This window comes from Jaculus jaculus, chromosome 4, assembly GCF_020740685.1.
Source record: "Jaculus jaculus isolate mJacJac1 chromosome 4, mJacJac1.mat.Y.cur, whole genome shotgun sequence".
In the NCBI taxonomy this organism is placed as follows: Eukaryota; Metazoa; Chordata; class Mammalia; order Rodentia; family Dipodidae; genus Jaculus; species Jaculus jaculus.
In genome coordinates, this window is record NC_059105.1 from 68,501,079 (window position 1) to 68,514,212 (window position 13,134).

At 41.2% G+C, this 13,134-nt stretch overlaps 1 protein-coding gene across 1 annotated transcript in view; it reads right to left on the bottom strand.

The window, feature by feature from the left end:
- The window catches only part of Erich2 (glutamate rich 2), a 30,197-nt gene extending 17,553 nt beyond the window's left edge, over positions 1–12,644 (bottom strand). Inside the window, exons 1-6 of the mRNA XM_045147625.1 lie at positions 12,569–12,644; positions 7,265–7,300; positions 6,398–6,428; positions 5,513–5,561; positions 5,254–5,290; positions 1,886–1,975 (exon numbers count right to left, since the gene is read on the bottom strand). Of these exons, the coding sequence (XP_045003560.1) occupies positions 1,886–1,975; positions 5,254–5,290; positions 5,513–5,528 (143 nt within the window). The 5' untranslated portion in view covers positions 5,529–5,561; positions 6,398–6,428; positions 7,265–7,300; positions 12,569–12,644. The remainder of the gene's footprint in view (positions 1–1,885; positions 1,976–5,253; positions 5,291–5,512; positions 5,562–6,397; positions 6,429–7,264; positions 7,301–12,568) is intronic.
- Positions 12,645–13,134: the final 490 nt, after the last annotated feature.

Sequence of the window (13,134 nt, forward strand, 5' to 3'; positions counted from 1 at the left end):
TTGCAAATAAATAAACAAAATTTAAGGGGCTGGAGAGATGGCTTAGTAGTTAAGGCACTTGCCTTCAAAGCTAAAGGACTTCAGTTCAATTCCTCAGGACCCATGTAAGCCAGATGCACAAGGTGGTGCATGCAGCTGGAGTTCGTTTGCAGTGGCTGGAGGCCCTGGCACACCCATTCTTTCTCTCTCTCTTCCTCTGCCTCGTTCTTTCTCTCAAATAAATAAATAAAATAGAGATATATTTTTAAAATAAACAAAATTTAAAAAGAATTGCTGGGCGTGGTGGTGCACGCCTTCAATCCCAGCACTTGGGAGGCAGAGGTAGGAGGATCGCCATGAGTTCAAGGCCACCCTGACACTACACCCTGAGACTAGCTCAGGTTAGCCTACTTCAAAAAACAAAACAAAGGGGGCTGCAGGGATGGCTTAGCAGTTAAGGCATTTGCCTGCAAAGCCAAAGGACCCAGATTTGATACCCCAGGACCCACGTTAGCCAGATGCACAAGGGATGCCTATATCTGGAGTTTGTTTGCAGTGGCTGGAGGCCCTGGCGTGCCCATTCTTTCTCTCTCTCTTTCTCCCTCTCCCCCCTTCTTTCTCTGTCAAATGAATAAATAAATAAAATATTAAAAACAAAACAAAAAACAAACCAAAAATTTAAAAAGATAAAAATAATGCCACCAACAAGTAAATTTCCAGCAATGAAAAATAATATAGCTCAGATGGTGAGCTCTGGGTCTGAATTTTTGGTTTTATAACTGTGCAAGAAAGCATCCAAGGAGAAACATGACCTCCACGAAAGTTGGGAGTTCAGTGAAATACTCGTTTTTCTGGCATAGCAAAATTGCTATTATTCCATGCGTTACCATACAAATGATTGATAAAATTTATATACTATAATATCACATCTAGCAAAGGACTTTGATTTCTTTTCCTTGAATGATAATATTTCACTGAATCTAACATGTCATTATTTATTGTAAGACAACACTGTTTTATGTGCCAAAAAGAAATGAAAAATCCTGACAAACATGGCATCAATTGAAATCACTATGGAAAAATACAGCCCTAAGAATCTATGGATTAGGGTACTTAAGTGATCACTAGCTTATATTCCTAAATGGGAGAATTTAGCTAGTAAAGTTCTGGGTATTTGAATAGTTAAACATGCCCTTAATAAACTTACACACATGGACATGCTCAATGGCTTGAGACTAGGCAGAACACTACTGTGGACACAACAATCATACTAACAACACCCATGACCAAAATCCTTTGAGAACTGAGCAAATAATGATTTGAATAGTGAAGCATAATTCATTTTCTTATTTCCTGTAGTCTTTCTTATAGACTCAAAGAATCAGAGGGCAGAAGTTTAACCTATTCTTCAACTAAAATATACTGAGTTCCATTTAAGAAAACAGTTAATTTAAAACAGGCATGTACAATCTGTGACCTATGGGTTGCATCCCAAAATAACTATGAATGTGGCATCTGACATTTGTAGATGACAACATCACATCACACACTTCTGCTCGAAAGGAACAGTTTCATTGTCTTAAACAGTTACAACCGAGGAAAGATTCAAGTTTTTTTATTTTATGTAATAATATCCTTTGGAAACAGAAGGTATTTATAAAATACTTATAAAGGCTATGAAGTTACTGAGACATTCCACTAGAACATGTTAATGCTGGAGAGTAGACATCCGATGTTTAGCATTTTTCTCTTTAGTCTTTAACGAGTTATAGGGACTTATTTTAAACATGCCTACAAATTTTTATTATAGTTAATAGTATTTTCAGAAAATTTGTATTTTAAACTTTGTCTTAAATGATTTATGTTGGCCAACTATGGGTCAAAAACCAAGATCACTTAAACTTACTTTTCCAAGAATGTCTTAGCTACACTTGGAGAGTCTTGTGTTGGTGATATACAAACTTTGTTTGCCAATCTTGGTCTGCGTCCAAAGAACCTTTTATTTAAAATGGAGAAATGAGAATAAAAACAATGATGTGTCACTCATTTTTCAACAAGATTGTACAATATATGGTTACATAATTTTAAAAACTCATGATACAGTGTTTCCAACTGGAGTCATAGTTGAGTGCTGTAAATCGGCTTCCGCCATATTCCCTGTGGCTAAAACAGGAGCCAAAACGCAGAAGGAAAGAACTGGGAGAGAGAAAAGAAGTTTTCTTTTAACCCAGCCCAGCCCAGTGAGAGTCTGTGTGCAAAGCCTATCTGCCAGTCAGTGGTGGATGGAAAGTGGTTTAGGAAGCTACTGAGAAATTCATCAACTCTTCACATCAGTCACGCTCTTTTTTTTTTTTTTTTTTTCAAGGTAGGGTCTCACTCTGGTCTCAAGGTGGCCTTGAACTCATGGCGATCCTCCTACCTCTGCCTCCTGAGTGCTGGGATTAAAGGTGCGCGCCACCACGCCCGGCGAGTCATTCATGGTCTTTGTGAGCCAACGTCTCTCACAATTTCCTCTTTACTACTATGACATTTTTTTTTCAAAGACTAGCCCTGTTTACCTTCACCTTTGGATGAGGTATCTGAGGTGAAGCTCACTGGCAACTTTTACTAGCCTTGCTCTTGTCCACAGTGAATGTAAGACAGCTGGACCATGCTGTCCTAGTCAAAGGAAGTTTGACTGTCAAATACAATGATTACCACGATCAAGAGAATAAGTAATTCTTTGCTGCTTGGGCCCAGGTGTCACTTGACCAGTCCCTGGGTTGTCTTCCCCAGAGCTTCTGTTCTGTCCCACAACTACTTATCATAGCCTATGGACACTGGGTGTAGTGGTGAATATTGATTGTCAATTTGAAAGAAACTAGAATCACCTAAGAGAAAAGCCATGGGTGAGAGACCTCCCCTAACTGTGGGTGGCTCCATGCCATGGGCTGGGGTCCCAGGGCAATAAAAGGAAAGTATCAGCATTCATTGTTCTCTGCTTCCTGACTTCAGGTTAAATGTGATGGCTTCACATGCCTGCCACCCTGCCTTCCCTGACATGATGGACTGTGCCCTCGAACTGTGAGCCAGAAAAACCCTTCCATTCTTAAGTTGTGATTTTTTTTCAGGTATTTTGTCACAGTATTAAAAAAAATGATTAATACACTGGACATATGAGCCATTATTTTCACCAATGATTTATTAACTTCTATTATTATTGAACATTTTATCTCATATTTCCCTCAAAGAAAACTAAATTTTTCCTAGATTTAAATATATTTATATTTATTTATTCATTTGAGAGAGAGAGAGAATGGGTGCATCAGGGCTTCTAGCCACTGCAAACAAACTCCAGGTGCATGTGACACCTTGTGAATCTGGCTTATGTGACTTGGGTCTTTGGCTTTGAAGGCAAGCACCTTAACCACTAAGCCATCTCTCCAGCCCTTTCCTAGTTTTTCTAAAAAATATATTTTATTTATTTATTTATTTGGCAGAGAGAAAAAGGGAGGGAGAAAGAGACACAATGGGCATGCCAGGGCCTCCAGCCAATGCAAACAAACTCCAGATGCATGCACCATCTTGTACATCTGGCTTACATGGGTTCTGGAGAATTGAACCTTCATCCTTTGGCTTTGTAGACAAGTGCCTTATCTGCTATCCCTCCAGCCCCCTTCCTAGGTTTTTAAGAGTTGAGTATGCCTCCAACAATGTAATAGGATACATATATGATTATAATTAGGTAAATATACTTGATAGCTGTTTTTAGTGTTTTTTTTTTCTTTTTTTCGAGGTAGGGTCTCACTCTAGTCCAGGCTGACCTAGAACTCACTATGTAGTCTGAGGGTGGCCTCAAACTCACAGGGACCCCCTACCTCTGCCTCCCAAGTGCTGGGATTAAAGGTGTATGCCACCAGGCCTGGCTTTGATAGCTTTTTTGGTGATTAAAACAAATAGAAATCTTCTGTCTTGATCTGCTACCTCTTCAATGTGTATTTATATAATATGCAATTTTTGCAACAAAAGCCAAGATAGTCATTTTTAGCTCCTATAGTGTAAAAATAAAAATATATATTGCAAAAAAATCTTTTTATCAGCCAATAGTATTCAAAAATAAACTAAAGGGCTAGGGAAATGGCTCAGTGATTAATTCTACAGCCACCCATATAAAGCTGGATGGAAAAACAAAATATCATGTCAATGTCTGGCATTTCATTTGCAGTGTCAAGAGACCCTGCCCCTCATATACAAATAAATAAATATCTTTGTAAAACTAAATGAAAATGTCAGCTTTTTATAAGCCAGCACCTTTAATGGCCGAGCCATCTCTTCAGTCCCAATTTTAGTTTTCAAAACATAATGCTGGGAATTTAACTTAGGGCCCATGGTATATACCCCTATACCCAGCTACATTCCAAACCCCAATAATATGAATTTTTACTTGGATGTGGTGGCTCACACCTTTAAACCCAGCACTTGGGAGGTTGAGTTAGGAGGATCACTGTGAGTTCGATGCTAGCCTGAGACTACATCTGGACCAGTATAATGCTACTTCAAAAAATATTATATAGCTGGGTGTGGTGGTGCATGCCTTTAATCCCAGTACTTGGGAGCCAGAGGTAGGAGGATCACCATGAGTTCAAGGCCACCCTGAGATTACACAGTGAATTCCATGTCAGCCTGGACTAGAGTGAAACCCTACCTCGAAAAACAACAACAACAAAATTATATATGTGTGTGTATATGAATCATAACCAACTTGTTAATAATTCCTATGAATGTATTTTATGATGAGCTTTCAAACTGTAATATTTCATTGAATCAGGAATAAATCCCCTAAAGCTAGTAATATTTAGCAGTTAAATCAATATTGCACTGTGATTTAAAAATACTAGTTTCTTCAACTATTTGAGATGATCTTTTAATTTGTCATTAACTGTGTATTCTAGTGAGTGAGTTTAAGGTAAATACTCACTTAAAGATATTCTAAAAGAAGTAAGCAATGGGAAAGGGAAACAGGAGTAAACAATGGAAATCACAAGTTAAATACAGAAAACATGATGTTTCAGCCTTAGGAGTGGAAGTAAATATAGTTATACCTCTACATTTTTAATCAACGCTCATTTCACATTTTAAATACCCCTCTATGTAAGTAACAGTTGCTTGGACTGAAGCAAAAACTACAGTGCTGGCTCTTCCAGCTTAATTAGGTGACGGATGGATGCATTATCTACTTCTAATTGCTTCAAAGGCATGTGACAGACCAGCTGCATAGCCAAAGCATTTTCTTACTTTGACATTGCTTCATTTGGTTCCATCATCACTTTTTCTGAAAGAAAGGGGGAAAAAAAAACTTCAGTAATTTTCAACAGTGTTGTCCTTGACATAAATTTTTAACTGGGATGTATTTACAGTTAGAATCTTTTAAAAGATAGCTCATATAATAAAGGATATAATTACTAAACCATATGATCACATTCAACCACTCCAATATTCTTAATATTCAGGACAAAATCACAATCAAACACATTCTAAGTAATAAATCATTTACCCTTTGGATCAAACATTAGGAATTTGCCATTATGTCTGGTTTTTGGTGCCTAAGACAGAAGGAAAAACAACTAGCATTATCATTACTATTAGTTTGATGTATTTGAAAAACTATTAAGAGCCCTTATATAAACATTTCCATTATTTAGGCTAAGATGTAATTTACACTAATGTCAATTATTTTAAGTTATACAAATCAATGATAACACAGAATTAAAGCATTATAAAAACTAGTTTAGCTTAGTGGTTAAGGTGCTTTCCTGCCAAGCCTAAGGACCCATGTTCAACTCTCCAGATCCAATGTAAGTCAGATGTACAAGGTGACACAGGCTTGCAAAAAGGTCACACATGCACACTAGGTGGCACATGCATCTGGAGTTCAATTACAGTGGCTGGAGGCCCAGGTGCACCAATACTCTCTCATTCTCTCTTTAAAAAAGGGGGGGAGGCTAGTCTGTTGGGTTTGCCTCAAAAAAAAAAAAAAAAGGCAAACTAGTTTAGGGCTGGAGAGATGGTTTAGCAGTTAAGGCACTTGTCTGAGAAGCCTAAGGATCCATGTTTGACTTTCCAGATTCCATGTAAGCTGAATGCATAAGGTGACACATGCATCTGGAGTTTGACTGCAGTGGCTGGAGGCCCAGACGTGCCCATTCTCTCCCTCCCTTCCTCTCTCCCCCATAAAAAAGAAAGAAAAAAATCCTAGTTTACATCTCTTGGTGTGTAGCTAAGGATGACCTTGAACTTCTGATCCTCTTCTCAAATGCTGCCATTATGAGCATGTGCCACCACGTACAGTTTATGCAGGGCTAGGGCTGGAACCCGGGCTTCATACATGCTAGGCAAGCACTCTACCAACTGGGTCACACCCCAGCCTTATATTGCTTACCTTTATAGTATCTTTCTTATCTAGACAATTTCTACAAACAAAAAAAAAAGATATTTACTTTGTAAGTCTCTAAACACTTTTATAAATTTAAAATGTAGAATGCTTTTCTCTGGAGTATAGAATGAAGTTTTAAAAAATTAGAGAAATCAACATTACTCCACCCCATCTCAGCTTGGAGTCATATAAACAGAGATATAGGAATGATTCTTCATGGAAGAATGGTGATGTATTAAACAAGCCTCTTTGGTTCACATAGTTTGGATTCCAGACCCAAATACAACCAACAGCTGGCCTAGGAACCCCCCGTTTTCCTGCTGAGCTGATTATGGAACCTATATATTAATCTCAGCTTATACTACCTTTCTCCCTTACTTCAACAAAATAAAACATGATAGGTAAATCAATCTCTCTGCCACAATCCAGATTACTGCTGTCTTGAAAAACATATTGTAGAATATATATGAGTAAGAGGAAGATGAAAGTTTCCAATATTTTAAGATATGGTATTTTATTAAAGTATTACTTAAACAAATACATATGCAAATCAAGCTTTGACTATCTGAATACAATTTAGTAATTTTTAATTTCATAAATTACCACATGCATTTCCTACACATTATAATGTTTTCTCTATAACTTTTGCCTTTCTAAGTTACCCAAGTATTGGACTGGCTTTTCCACTATTCAGCCCTTTATATATCTGGATAAATTTCATTGTAACTGTAAAGAGGTAAACTTTTACGGGTATTTTCAAGTATAGAAGAGATCACACTTAAATTTTTCATATGGTAACAATCCACTTGTTCCCCATCTAACACTTTGCCCCACATCCCAAACCCAACTTTTAAAATGGTTATTATTATGTACCTGGGGATTTCTGGAATGCAAAATTCTGGGCCAAGACTGTGGACAATAAAATCAAAGTTTCATTAGTTTCCACTGTTTCTGTCTTTATATGTCTCCCTCACACCAACTCACTTTGAAGTAAAGCAGTATTAGACTTTTGCTTTAGTCTGTGCTTCTATGGAAACCTGACCAAACCACACATTAAGTGTTATTAATTTGATTTTCCTCTGAGGATCTTATAGAGAGCTGACGTATATCAGAAAAGCAAGAGGGAAACTGGCTGTTAGAAAACCAAACTAGCAGGTTGGAGATGTAGCTTAGCAGTTAAGGTGCTTGCCTGCAAAGCCAAAGGACCTGTGTTTGATTCTCCAGGACCCATGTAAGCCATATGCACAAGGTGGTGCATGCATCTGGAGTTTGTAGTGGCTAGAGGTCCTGGAATGTGTATATGTATGTATATGTATACATATACATATACATATACATATACATATACATATACATATATGTATGTATGTATATGCAAAACTTTTCAAAGTTGCAATACTATTTGTATTCTATTTTTTTGTTTGTTTGTTTTTGTTTTTCAAGTTAGGGTCTCATGCTGGTCCAGGCTAACCTGGAATTAACTATGTAGTCTCAGGGTGGCCTCGAACTCATGGCAATCCTCCTACCTCTGCCTCCCAAGTGCTAGGATTAAAGGTGTGCACCACCACACTCAGCTATAGATTTTTTTATAGGCATGGGAACAGTATATTGGCTTTGTGCTACCTTAATTCTCTCCATCCTGTGGTACCTGTTCAAATTGGAGTGTTGGTATCTGCAAAGAACAGACTAGATGTGCACTCTATATATTCATTACTATTGATATGCTTAACATTAATATCTCACACTATTCACTTAATCATTCCTGTGAATCTCTACAAACTGTACTCTTTGGCCTTTGAAACCTGGGTCAGCTCTTTTCATATCTTTCAATAGTTACTGTGGCAATGGGAACAATGATTATAACAGTCACCAGTTTGCATGCAATATTCAACATCTCTTTAAAGTGAGAATTTGGGCTAGGGTGTAACTAGGTGGCAGAGTGTACTGTGTATGTAGCATGTGTGAGACTCTGAGTCCAATCCTCAGCACCCAAAACAAAACCCACGGTTTGGTGAGCACCTACTAAGTATCAGATACATTTGTGCTAGGTTCTGGGGACATATGTCATGTCATTTTAATTGAACTGGAAATGTAACTCAGTGGTAGGGTGCTTCTCTAGCATGTATGAGGACCTGGGTTCAACCCCCAGCATGCAAAAGAAAGAAAAAAGCTGCCCTTGTGTACCTAGACATGGTATAAGGTGGCGCATCCCTGTATAATCACAGTACTCAGTAGGATAAGGCAGGAAGACTGAGTTCAGGGCCAGCCTGAACAACACAGCAAGACGCTGTCTCCCAAAACAAAATAGCACCAATGGGTTGCTCTTCTGAGTGGGAACACAGTGGTTAAAAGCACAGTCTGAAGAATGCTAGTGGAAGCTTCTCAAGCTGTTTGCTTTTCCAGGCTTTGGGTTATATGCTTTAAATTTGATTTCAGAATTTAGATACCTACGTGAATGTAATTTATCCAAAAGGTCTGTTGCTAAGGTACAATCCTCAGTATTCACTGTACGTACATTATGTATACACCACATGTTACAACCTGCATGAGCTTCCTCTCACAGTGAGCCCAGCTGAAAATGAGCATGAGACACTGTCACATGTAGACAAAGGATTGAGATGTTCTCAATAAAGACTAAGACGTTTCACTATAATCATGAATAATAAATAAAATAAATGTAGAAAAAAACAGGGCTGGAGAGATGGCTTAGTGGTTAAGTGCTTGCCTGTGAAGCCTAAGGACCCCGGTTCGAGGCTCGGTTCCCCAGGTCCCACGTTAGCCAGATGCACAAGGGGGCGCACGCGTCTGGAGTTCGTTTGCAGAGGCTGGAAGCCCTGGCGCGCCAATTCTCTCTCTCTCCCTCTATCTGTCTTTCTCTCTGTGTCTGTCGCTCTTAAATAAATAAATAAATAAATAAATAAACTAAAAGTAAAAGTTGATATCATATATGAAGTTAAATGTACATATCACAACTTCTTTCATGCATGAATATATTCCTTATACTGTCCGTTTCCAACAGTATAAGGACTTAGTGTGCATTGCCTATCTTCAGTGCCTAGCGCACTCCATGCTACATAATTTGGGTGCAATAAATATTTGTTGAACGACTGGAATGAGAGGGAACTAAAGCAAGGGAAAGCCAGGTGTGGTACTGCACTTCTTTAATCCCAGCACTAGGGAGGCCGAGGTAGGAAGATCACTATGAGTTCAAGACCAGCCTGGGTTATAGAGTGAGTTCCAAGTCATCTGGGCTAGAGTGAGATCCTACCTCATAAAAAAAAGAAAAAAAAGTAAAAGAACATATAAATTAGAATTTTGCTATTCAAAATGGTAGCCACTAGCCACATGTGGACATTGATTGGAGTGTGATTAATTCAAGTTAATATGCAGAATATGCCCCAGATTTTAAAGACTTACTAACCTAACATGTATGTAAGATATTTCATATGCCCACTTCTCTAGGCACAAGTTCACTAACAGCAAATGGGGTCAAATAGATTTCATGTTACAGGTTCTAAAATACTAATTTTGGGTTTCTCTTGTAATATTAGAAGACACTATGATGTCTTCTAATTGTAATGTTTCCAATTGTAATTGTAATGTTTCTGATATAATCTTGGAAGAGATTGCAAGCAGCTCCACGTTGCTGGGATGAACATCCAACCAGATACAGTTTATAAGAGGAAGGAATTTATTTCAAGCTTACAGATCCAGGGGAATTTCCATCAACGGTGGGAGAAGCCGGCCCCCTTTCACAAACCCAAGCAGAGAGAAAACCACCAAATAGCTAGGACCACAAACTCAAACAGCCAGCAAACATACCAAAAGCAAGCAAGCACGAACCAGACCACCGGGGCTCAAACTGCTCTCTCTACACCTTTGGACTGGAATTCAGATCTGCCCCCAAACACACCTTAGGGCCTGGACTCAAAAATCTGCCCCCATGAAACCTCCTCCAGCCAAATGGCTGGAGACCCACGTTACAAATTGAATTTTAATAGAACCTCTGTTTCTATGGGACAAACTACAACAGACATGACATGTTTTCTTTCTAGTACTTACACAGTTACCTTCTCTCTCTTTTTTGTTTTTTGGTTTTTAGAGGTAGGGTCTTGCTCTAGCTCAGGCTGCCCTGGAATTCACTATGTAGTCTCAGGGTGGCCTCAAACTAATGGTGATCCTCCTACCTCTGCCTCCCAAGTGCTGGGTTTAAAGGTGTGAGCCACCACGCCTGGCTATCTTCTCCTTTTATACTTATTTATAAACAATCTTGTATTCTAACTGGCAAAGAATGAATGGACAGGTACAAGTTCTGGCCCTGCAAATGGTGGTAAAAAGGAGAGACAGATAATACTACCATCCTTTATTGTCAGAGAGCTTCATGGGAGAAACAGTGCATGGACAATATTTTTATTTGCAATTGTGTGTGTGTGTGTGTGTGTGTGTGTGTGTGTGTATGCAAGGGTGGGGGGTGTGCCAAGGCCTCTTGCCATTGCAAACGAACTCCAGATTTATATGCCACTTTGTACATCTGGCTTTACATGAATCCTAGGGAGTTGAACCCAGACCAGAGGATTTGCAAGCAGGCATCTTTAACCATTGAGCTATCTTCCCAGCCCAGGAACAGTATTTTAAATATTTTATTTTTATTTATTTATTTATTTACTTGACAGAGAAAGAGGGAGAGAGAAAGATACAGAGAAAGAAAGAGAGAGAGAGAGAGAAAGAATGGGTGCACCAGGGCCTCCAGCCAATGCAAATGAACTCCAGATACGCCCCCTTGTGCATCTGGCTAATGTGGGTTCTGGGGAATCAAATGTGGGTCCTTTGGCTTTGCAGGCAAATGCCTTAATGGCTAAGCCATCCCTCCAGCCCAGGAACAGTATTTTATTGCATAGCTTTAAGGCATAAGACATGATTTCAATGATTATCTATCCCATTCAAAAGTACTAAATATAAATTTTGTATATTTCCTCCTTTGCAGCACAATACATGCTAGAGTCAGGTAGCCTATGTTAAAATCTGTTTGTGTAATGTTGAGCCAATTCCTTAACTGCTCTATGATTCAGTTCCTTAAGTATAAAATGAAGATCAATATAACTACCTATGCCATAATTATTTTATAGGTGAACAGAAAAGCTTAAAAGAAATAACAGCGGTATGTGTCTCCTAGAAAAATTACAATCACAACACCTCCTTCTATTACTTTTATTACACCTCCTTCTATTACTTCTATTACCTGCAGCAAACAAGAAGTCCTGAAGGTGTATTTACTAACGAGGCCAGTTCTAAGTGTGCAAATGAGAAGACTACATGGGCAAAGGAAGGGAGAAAAGACCGAGAGCCGAGGGGGGGACTGTGTAACTGCTGAGCAGGTGGAGAATCCTGGCGTTCTGGAATGACTGTAATGGAGTTCCTGCAGAAATTTGAATTTAGTTCTGGTAAACACAGAAAGCACAGTTCTGCTGTTGTCTTCTGGAGATTTTTTTTTAAGCCAACAACTTTAATTACCAGAAATAAAACCCCAATAAATTGGATTTAGGGCTCATTGCATTTTGTTATTAGAATCAAACAAGTAACAAAATGTTATAAATGTCTTTTTAAGATTTACTTTTATAAGTCCCTATGGGCTCTCCTGGGGAGAGAACAGCTTCAGCAATCCACCTGTGTCACTGAGCCACGACGTGATAATGATGTCTTGTGTTAGTTAAACGCTGTTAGGACGCAGTGTGGAATAAGAGGTTTCCGGAGTCAAAAGACTACAGATCTTGATTTTTGGAAAAAAAAAAAAAATTATGTCATACAGGCTAGGTCTTGGAGGCGATCCACTTGTCCAAACGCTTGGTTTTGCAGAGGCCAGTTTCAGGAAGTTCTCAGTGCACCGAAACTTTTATGGCCACGCAAGTTACAGGGAGCAAGTCGTGACTTCTTCACTACAGCCAGTGGGCGCTGGTCCCTACAAACCATGCAATTGCCCCCCCCCCCCAAAAAAAAAAAACAGCTCAAAGGATTCGGGTGGGGACTGAGAGGGAGTGACCTGCAGGCCCTGGGAAGGGCCGCGGCGGGTGAGATGGGGGAGGCACCGGCGTCCAGCCCAGGGGCCCGCGGGTGGACTCAGACCCGCAGCCTCCCTCGCCCGGGCCGTGGACGAGCACCCGCTCTCCGCGCCGCTCTTACCTCCTCGGGCGGCGACCGGGCGGGCAATCTGCGGCGCCGGAGAAGGTGGCGGGCTCGGGCTTCGGGGCGCAGCGCCCGGGGCCGCCGCCCGCGGGCACCGGGCAGGGGCGGCTCGCGGTCACCCCGGCGCTCCGCGGCCCTCGCACGGCGATCCCGCGGACAGCCGATCCCACGCGCCGGCCGGGCTCGCCGCTCGCGCAGCCGCCGGGGCCGGGAGCCTGCGGCGCCGCGTCGCCGTGGAGACGCGCGGGCCCGCGGCGGGAGGGGCGCGCGGCACCCGGCGCCCAGGCGGCGGGGCGGGGCGGGGCCGGGGCGGGGCCGGCGCGCAGGGGCCGCAGCGGGGGCGGGGGCGGGGCGGGGGCGGGGCAGGCCGCGGGGACCGCGCGGAGCGGGGGCCGGACGGCCAGGCTGGACCAGCACCCCGAGGGCTTGGCGGTGCGGCCGCCAGGCAGGCTGGGGACGAACACTCTGGGACAGACCGGCGCCCGGGTGCTGGCTGCTTGGAGGAAGTCCGCAGACGGGGTTACGGGAAGGTTGGTGGCGTCCATGCCTGACCCTGAGCCTGG